Source organism: Pseudomassariella vexata (assembly GCF_002105095.1).
Source record: "Pseudomassariella vexata strain CBS 129021 chromosome Unknown BCR38scaffold_31, whole genome shotgun sequence".
NCBI classification, from domain to species: domain Eukaryota; kingdom Fungi; phylum Ascomycota; class Sordariomycetes; order Amphisphaeriales; family Pseudomassariaceae; genus Pseudomassariella; species Pseudomassariella vexata.
The window spans coordinates 84918-93334 of NW_024467986.1; the positions used below are offsets into that span (position 1 = coordinate 84918).

The 8417-nt window shown below is 52.6% G+C and overlaps 4 protein-coding genes across 4 annotated transcripts; 2 read left to right on the forward strand and 2 right to left on the reverse strand.

The window, feature by feature from the left end:
- The first annotated feature begins 582 nt into the window (after positions 1-582).
- Positions 583-925, forward strand: BCR38DRAFT_146052 (uncharacterized protein). The gene has a single exon (XM_040853669.1). The coding sequence runs from the start codon at positions 628-630 to the stop codon at positions 817-819; it is 192 nt and encodes a 63-aa protein (XP_040709352.1). The 5' UTR covers positions 583-627; the 3' UTR covers positions 820-925.
- Positions 734-3563, reverse strand: BCR38DRAFT_453186 (uncharacterized protein). The gene is made up of 4 exons (XM_040861574.1): positions 3126-3563; positions 1174-3075; positions 971-1120; positions 734-919 (listed from the first exon to the last, which is right to left on the reverse strand). The coding sequence occupies exons 1-3, from the start codon at positions 3347-3349 to the stop codon at positions 1033-1035; spliced, it is 2214 nt and encodes a 737-aa protein (XP_040709353.1). The 5' UTR covers positions 3350-3563; the 3' UTR covers positions 734-919; positions 971-1032.
- Positions 3564-4302: 739 nt separating this feature from the next.
- On the forward strand, positions 4303-6445 carry BCR38DRAFT_453188 (uncharacterized protein). Its single transcript, XM_040861575.1, has one exon. It carries the CDS (start codon positions 4706-4708, stop codon positions 6284-6286), a length of 1581 nt encoding a protein of 526 aa, XP_040709354.1. The 5' UTR covers positions 4303-4705; the 3' UTR covers positions 6287-6445.
- A 392-nt stretch (positions 6446-6837) lies between these two features.
- On the reverse strand, positions 6838-7527 carry BCR38DRAFT_357511 (mitochondrial hypoxia responsive domain-containing protein; the record flags this gene model as incomplete). Its single annotated transcript, XM_040857113.1, has 1 exon — positions 6838-7527. The coding sequence occupies one exon, from the start codon at positions 7525-7527 to the stop codon at positions 6838-6840; it is 690 nt and encodes a 229-aa protein (XP_040709355.1).
- Positions 7528-8417: the final 890 nt, after the last annotated feature.

Sequence of the window (8417 nt, forward strand, 5' to 3'; positions counted from 1 at the left end):
CAGCAGGTGCGACCTCAATTCGGAGTACTTCTAGGTATCCCACTGTACTTTCTCAAGTAGGGCAGCAGGAGGCCAAGGGTTAAAACATATAGGGAACTCATACCTTCGAACCGCATAAGATCGTACTCATGTAGGTAAATCCAAGTGTATGTCCGTTTGTAGGACCAAGTTCGCTTTTCTATGTCACATCACAGGACAGCACGTGCCGATCACAACCCAACACGTCACCTCAGATGCAATAGCAAGTTCAGTTCAGCGGGTTGTAGAAGTACGCATCTGAACCACGACTTAATGCAACAAGCTTCATCCTACTGTCAACTACAAAGTCGCCTCACGAGCTGGATGTAATTTCTCATGGCGGGAAACAACGCTGCCTCGGCTAGTCAACCTTTCGGGACTCGCCTTGTACCTGCCTCCGACATAAGGTGAGTTATTGGGAAGAACAGTCACAGATACCCTAGGAGGGAATTCAGGCCATGCATTATATATGTATAAACTACGATGAGCATATGGAAAGATTCAGACCTTTCGAGCAAAATTGCATACTGATGCCAGGTAGAAGAAGTTGATCTCCAACACAACCTCTATAGCCGGGGCGGGGTGGGGACGGTTTTCATTCCTTTTGTCATGCTGTATCCCAATGCAGAAGTGAAACAACTGCGAAAGTCGAACGCAGCATTGCCTTACTTCCGACTCCGCCATGATGGCCATCTTCTTTTTCAGGAAAACTGTCATGGCCAAATCAAGTACCTGCGACACCGTAGCTGTGAAGACTTTTTACGGGTTGTCAAGCCAAGTTCAGTACCATGTTTGCAGTGATTCGTGTTTTCATTTGATGGCTTAAGAACGCGCTACAAGCTGTGATGTCTATCTATCTATAGTCTCACAGCGGACGTTGGGTAGCTCCGTAGGTAGCTAGCTACATCATAAGCTGAGCTATTGAGGTCAATAGAAACAAACCATGACCTACTTAAGTAGCTAGCCTGCATAACGTCGATCTTCGGTATTGCAGTACTGTCAAATCCTGCTTTTCTATCCTTCTGCCTCCATATCATGGCTATTAGACTTGTGCTTTGGCTGGAACTTGAAGCCCGGATGAGCAGGTCCAAGGAACATCTCACTGCAAACGTAATTAGTACAAACCCCAAGACCGGCAATGTTTGGGAGGCTTACCTGATCTTGATCCAGTCCTTGTAATTGCTGCTGGCAAGAAGAGTTTCAAGCTCGTTGCGCCCTCTGTAGGCGGGCGGGCGGTCGTTCAAATTCGGCGGGAGGTACTCTAGAAGGCCGACCGGAACGTATCGGCAAGTAAAGCTCAGCCACTCAAGCAGGAATCGTCGAGTGAAGCCAATGCCCAGCTCGTCTGAGCCCCAGTTCTCCAGACCGAAACGAACAAACTTCTCGATATAACCAAGTCGCTCGGTGGCTGACTTATCTAAGTATTGTCCCTTCTCAATCTCTTCAAAGATCCATGGCTTAATCATCGCACCCCTGGCAATCATAACGCTGTCGACTTTGGCATTGTCGATGTGGTCGAAGTATTCGACATGGGAGTAGCAGTCACCGTTGCCAACGAAGTACATCTTGCCATCGTTATTGTTGGCCTGTGTGTTGGCGTCCGGTTCTCGTATTGTGTCCGCTAGCTCGCTCTTCTGCTCGTTGTACGTCTTGATCAATGCTGCACATTCTGCGATGTATGACCAATTTGCACTCTTTGTGTATCGTTGTTGTCGGCTTCGTCCGTGGAGAGTGACCGCAGCACAACCAGCGGCTCCGAGTCTGTCTCGTTGGTCATCACTGCCGAAAGCTAGCCTCTCGATAAGCTTGGTTGCATTCGGTCGTCCATCTTTGACGCCAGTCCGCAGCTTTGCGGTGATGGGTACCTCGCCAGAGACGGCATTCATTCCTCTAATCATCCTCTCCAGCTTCGGCGGCGTATCGAGCAGCGCGGAGCCAGAACCTTCCTTGAAAACCATATCGATGGGACAGCCACAGTTGAGATCGACAACGCGGAGGTGGGGAAGATATTGTGTTAGAGCCTCAGTCGCCTTGATAACCACCCACGGCAGATTGCCAGATATTTGCGCACCGTACTTGAGATCTCTAGAGTTGTCGTAGTCTTTAACAATGGAAGTTGACGAAGGGGTGAACCGAGGAGGACTTATCTCCGTTTCGTGAGCCTTCATCAATGCCCATTCCCCCTTTTGGCCCTGTATAAGAGGCATGCTCATTGCCATCTCGGAGTAAGTGACCTGGGCACCAAGTTCTACACACAGTCTGCGGAAAGGCATATTACCCTGTGTTGTAAGCGGTGCCAATACCGGAGTCTCCCTGCCAAAGTAGAGTCGTCTCTTCTCTGACGCCTTGAATGGCGGGTCGACGAATTGAGCTCGCATTTCCTCTCGAGCAGTCTGTTCAGCTTCGGACGGGTTGTCGTTGCCGGATGCTTTCTTGCGGTTGTAGAACTCTCGGGTGAGGTCCATATCGGCATTGAGCCACTTGATGTACTCATCCGATTTCTCAAGCTTAGCCTTCTTTTTGGCCAAAGTCCACTTCTGATCGTTGGTTGCGACATTGACGACCCCAGGTCTCTGATCGTCGTCATCGGCAGCCCCTTCGAGAACCATCTCTTTGCGGCCATCCTCTCTCTCAAGCTCTTTGGAATGACTTTTGATAAAACGACATCTCCATCCAGCTGGACACCGGCCATGTTTCTCGAAGACGGGGCATTTACCACCAAAGCTCTCAACGTCGCCCCGTCGGCCTTCGCTCAAGTACTTGCGTAGATCGTGGCACATGTTGCACCGCCCCGCAAACTTGCACTCGCGCGGCGAGAACTCGTTGGAGAAGTTGATGCTGTTGCAGATTTTGATTTCATCCGAGAAGTGGCCGTACGTCCGCTCCTTGTTCTGGCCGTTCTGTTTGGCACGACCTTTCCCCTTCTTGTCTTTGCCCTTGCGGTCTCCCCGTGCATCTGGGTTGCCATTGGCGGGGTCATCTCTATGCGAAGAGGCTTCGGCTGCATCGTCGTCTACCTGGACCTGAGCGTTCAAGTCGGAGGTAGGGATGAGATACCTGGAGAGCTGTAAGCAGATGCCCCGTGGGTTCTCAATGAAGAAACTCACTCCGCCTTGACAGGCGCGGTTCCCTTTCTTCTATCTGTCGACGGCGGTTGAATGCTGTCTTCATCTGTATGTTCTGTCTTGAGTCTTTTCAATGCTGGGCCATCGACCGTATCGATGGGTCGGCCACTTAATCCATCGCTGTCGCTTAGCCGCTTGACAGCTCCATCAGACCCAGAGGCAGTAGCTGAAACAGCCGCCGCCTCGGCAGGCCCGTTCGCAGTCATTTCGAATTCTTGATGAATCAATCACCCAACCTCGACCGTTAAGCGACTAGTTGGCCTCTTGAGATGAGATGTCGATGCATGAATTTTATTGGCCGTACAGTATCAATTGGACATGGAATTTTCAGACCTCGATCTAGACGAGCGGCTTGCCCCACCAATTGTGTATTGAGTATAGTGGGTCCAGAGTGCCTCGACCATTGGTCAACGTCAACAACAAGGTGGCACTTTGAATATTCTCTTAAACATGTTTTTGGAGGTCAAGAACTGAACGAGTATGGAAAGTCTTGTAAACTACCCGCTTGTTCGGGCTCTTTAGTGTCCCAAGTAAGGTTAGGTGGTAGCTGCTGCTCGTGATCAGCTAAACCCAACGGTAGAACAACAAATAAAATTAAGAATGCCATACAATTTGCATTGACATGGCATGCCGCATGGATCCAAGAGTGCCAGTCTCTACAGACTACTGGGTGCTATTGGACTTCACCTGCGTTCGCTGTGACTGAACGCGTTGTGTCAGGTATGTGCTCCAAATAGATGAACGCAGCAGTGCATCATCGTCATGCACCAGATAGACCAGATATCCTAATAATTATCAATCAGGTGACAAGGCAGCACAAGGGGTCAAATGTTGACAACCAACAAGATTTTTCTGAAACTTCCAAACGGGCCAATTGCAGACAGTGGATCATCACAGGCTTCGTGGTGTCTCTGCACTGCAATGCAACCTTGTCTAGGTCATGATAGCCGAATTGGAACTCTCCGGAACGGCATAGAGCTAGGCCAGGCCACAGGCGGCGGCGCTCAGCTCGCTCTTGATTGATGATGGCCAGCTGCAGCTTCCTAATGCAGGGGCCTTATTACAGCCTGCCAGCCTGCTGGCTTTCAGGTCTGTCTTCTGCCGTCTGCGCAGATACATTGGATACTGCGAAGTAAAGTAGCTTTACTATGTACTAAAAAGAAGATTGAAGGGGGATCCCCGGCCAAACACGATGCGGCTGTGAACGCATAATAATCATAACATGCGACGTATTAATTATCGTCTATCATCCTGCAACTTAATCCGACGCGATCTTCCGTACCTTATGTTTTGTGTGTTGGCCTACCTCCTGCAGTATCACCTGGGCACTCATTGCGATACCGAAAGCCGCATCTGCATTTGCACCTGCAATGCTGAGACTTGCAACCAAATTACTCCAAACAAGTTACCGACCAACATCAACATAAGCTGCGTGCCAGCCAAGTCCACCGCCCCAGATTGTTGCCTTTGCCACGACTGCCGATCGACTTTTCGAGATACTGCAAAATACAGCAACATAAGGGCAGGAGGGGCAATGACAGTCAATCACGACAACCGCTGCCATGGCCGATAATCCCCGCCCGCCATCGTCCAACAAACACCGGACGGTGAGGTCACAGAAGATCCAACTGACGGCTCCCGGCTCCGACTGGGAGTCCCAACAGGAGCACGAGGAGGCTCTCGACCGCGCACCCAACCTACCGGTACGCAGTCATACGCCGGGTCACCTATCGTCCAAGAGCCAGAGTCACGGCCGCCGCAAGGCCTCAGAGACGTCGATCCGGCAGCGCTCGCAATCGTTCACAGCCAAAGCTCCTATCGCCTCGCCCCCGCCGCCACACCCGACACCGACGCCCGCCCTCAAACCCAATGGCAATGGCGCCTCCGCCTCTGCTGCTAATTCCCCAGTGCCCCCAATAGACACGTCCACCGACGGTATAGATAGCGACTCGAAACGGCCGATGGGCCTGCGGTCAACGTCCGCCATCGCCAGCAAGCAACAACAGACCAGCGTAGGCGGCACTTCGACGACGACGACAGCCGCCGCCCCTCGCAAAACCACCGCCTCGACGCGGTTGAGAGGCCCGTACACTGCCTTCCCCCCACTCCAAGACTCGAAGATGGCTCTCGACGTGCCCGCTGCCCCGTCGTCGGGCATGTACTGGTCGCGCGCCCCCGTGTCGGGCGTCTCTCACACGCCCCTCCGCGCACATACGACGACGCTGGTTGGTAGCAACGTCTTCGTCTTCGGGGGCTGCGACTCGCGCGCCTGCTTCAACGAGCTGTACGTGCTGGATGCGGACTCGTTCCACTGGAGCAGTCCACACGTAGTCGGTGACATGCCTGTTCCACTTCGGGCCATGACATGCACCGCCGTGGGGAAGAAACTTATCATTTTCGGCGGCGGCGACGGCCCGGCATACTACAATGATGTCTATGTGCTGGACACTGTCAACTTCCGCTGGCATCGGCCGCGGATCGTGGGCGATCGGGCCCCCAGCGCGCGGCGGGCACATACGGCTTGCTTATACAAGAACGGAATCTACGTCTTTGGCGGCGGTGACGGCGTCAGGGCACTCAATGACATCTGGAGGCTGGATGTATCCGATATACACAAGATGAGCTGGAAGTTGGTATCGGGGCCGACGTCTGGGTCCCCGAGCGGCGGCATGCCTTCGACTGACAACAAACCCAAGGCGAGGGGGTATCATACGGCAAACATGGTCGGAAGCAAGCTCATCATCTACGGTGGGTCAGATGGTGGAGAGTGCTTCAACGACGTATGGGTGTACGACGTCGATGCGCACATCTGGAAGGCCGTGAGTATACCTATTACGTTTCGGCGGTTATCTCATACAGCGACGATAGTAGGGTCTTATTTGTTCGTCGTGGGCGGCCACGATGGAAATGAGTACTCGAATGATGTGCTCCTGCTCAACCTAGTGACGATGACCTGGGATAAGAGGAAAGTGTACGGTCTGCCACCGAGTGGCCGGGGTTATCACGGCTCGATACTATATGATAGCCGGCTCGTGGTAATAGGGGGGTTTGACGGAGGGGAAGTGTTCAGTGACGTGTGGATATTGGAGCTAGCCGTCCATGCGTACTATTCGCAAATCAGCCACTTCACGATCGAAGTCTGAGTAAACGAGAAAGCTATGTAAGCTAGCGCCATCTGCTGCGGGATATCGAGGCCTGGGTGGCAGCCCCGGATATCTATCCAATGAATAGGCGTACGTGGGAACACCCCGGTACTTGGAAAGGGGATTGTTTTGAGCTATGATTCACAATGGGAGCGCAGTTTGCTTTGAAGATACACCAGGTCTGTTTGTATTTGTATCTGTATCTGTATCGGTTTGACGCCTTATCCATTATCGACCGTCAGTGTACACGTAGGGCCCAGCATGCTTTCCGTCAACCCGAATACTTTTCAGGACCTCACCCATTTTATGGACCAATGCCTCCCAGTTTATTCGATGGGTATCCTCTACAGGATAGTGATGAACACTACCCAATTGAAACGCCAGGAAATGACGCCAAACTCCGGCCTCTACAAGTCGAGATGCAAAGCCACCCCCACCCACCAAGCCAGCGGCTCGCTGCTCGGCTGTCTTGCTCAAATCAGGAAACAACATGAATTTCCACCACCATTCGCTCGTTATTGGGATTGGGCAGCTTCGAATTCGGGCGTCTGCTACTGCTGGCTCTTGCGCTCGGCTATCCTCTTCTCCTCAGCAGCAACCATGTCCTTCCACAGATCCTGTCCCTCGTACTCTTCCTTATGGATGCGCTTCTCAATGAGGTGCTTGTGCTCGGGGTCGTTCGGGTCGAGAACCTTGACCGTCTCCCAGCGGCCCTGCCCGCTGCGCGCGTCGTGCGTCTCGAAGGCGGCCGTGGCCACCAGCACCGCGAGCGTCAGGCCCTGGGCGTACACACGGGCCTGCACGAGCTTCTGCGACGTCGACAGGTACTTGTTGCGGCCGACGAGACCCAGGGATAAGCCCATGGCCGCCAGCCACGACACGAAGACGATGCTGTACCGGTTCGTCTTGCCCCATTGCTGGAGGCGCTCCATAGTGGTCTCTTGCTCGCGTGCTAGCTCCATGACCCGCGTCGCTTCGTCTTTGTAGAAGCTCATCGGATTATTACGCTTTTGAAAATCATTGCTCCAGCGCTCTGCGTTGACGATGGCGCCGAATGTCGCTGTGGACGTCACCAAGAACGATCGGAAGGGTAAAGTTAGGCCCCGGAAGGCTGGATACCGTTTCGAAGCGCCGATGACGCCCAACACACCCAGGCCAACGCCTAGGGAGCCGCCGATGAAGCCACCCTTGAGCACGACATTGTAGTGTGCCTTCTCTTCTTCTTTCGACACGACCTTCATGTTGGCGGCTTGATCAGATGTGGGAGGTAGTACAGCGGCCGAAGGGCAAAATTGATCTGGTTAATCGGATGATAGGTGATGCCGTGAATTCAATTGCTTTTGTGGCGTTGAGAAAATCGCAGTCTCTATTCTGGAATGATGACGTGCGTGTGATGTTGTCTTCAAGAGGGACTTGGCGTATAAGGTTGTATGTTGTACGGATTAGAATGGGTGGGGAGGCGGGGGAGCTCGGTGCAAGATATCCGAATTGCTCCGCTGTGATCTGATTGTCGAAACAAAACGCACGATTTGACCGTGTGAGTGCCTATATTGGTCTTATATGAAAAACATCGTGTTTACAAACGAAAAATGGACGTAAGCAGGCGGTTAAAAGAAACATCACTTTCCAGCCAATTTGCCAGGAAAGCTCCGAAAACTATCCATGATATCATGCGTGTATGGGACGATGATGATTTTCGAAGGCCGAATTGACCCATTTCCAGACCCCGAGCGAATCCCGACTGCCAGGTTTGCTGAATCCCTTCAAGCCACGAAATTATCCCACTGACGGCCGTTATTCGTTGCCGCAATGTGGTAAGTGTTGCACGATTATGCTCTCCCGCCACAATGTCCTATCCTAACCGTTTGGTTGGCGTCCAGCTGGTGTTCCCATGCTGCAACGTCTCAACAACCCTACTGGTTCGGGATTTGTCGGCGTCCTCTTCTCATCAAGTGCAACCATGCAGGCGAGGTTGAAGCTCGGCGACTTCGACCTGTAGCGCGTCCCGCTGAATTGGTAACTTCTCCAGCATTCTAGAGTTATTAGCAAAAGAACGGCAAATGTCAGATAGTTTCACTCTTTCCCTCGCATTCGCATCCACCTTAGAGGTTATACCAAGGAAACCAAAACT

What these genes read in the sequence shown, in the direction of transcription:
- BCR38DRAFT_146052 (XM_040853669.1), top strand. Translation starts at nt 628, where the DNA reads ATGCTGTATCCCAATGCAGAAGTGAAACAACTGCGAAAGTCGAACGCA.
- BCR38DRAFT_453186 (XM_040861574.1), bottom strand. Translation starts at nt 3,349, where the DNA reads ATGACTGCGAACGGGCCTGCCGAGGCGGCGGCTGTTTCAGCTACTGCC. An exon ending in ACCGCGCCTGTCAAGGCGGA is followed by an intron (nt 3,076 to 3,125) that starts GTGAGTTTCTTC and finishes ACAGCTCTCCAG; the next exon opens with GTATCTCATCCCTACCTCCG. An exon ending in AAGGACTGGATCAAGATCAG is followed by an intron (nt 1,121 to 1,173) that starts GTAAGCCTCCCA and finishes TTACGTTTGCAG; the next exon opens with TGAGATGTTCCTTGGACCTG.
- BCR38DRAFT_453188 (XM_040861575.1), top strand. Translation starts at nt 4,706, where the DNA reads ATGGCCGATAATCCCCGCCCGCCATCGTCCAACAAACACCGGACGGTG.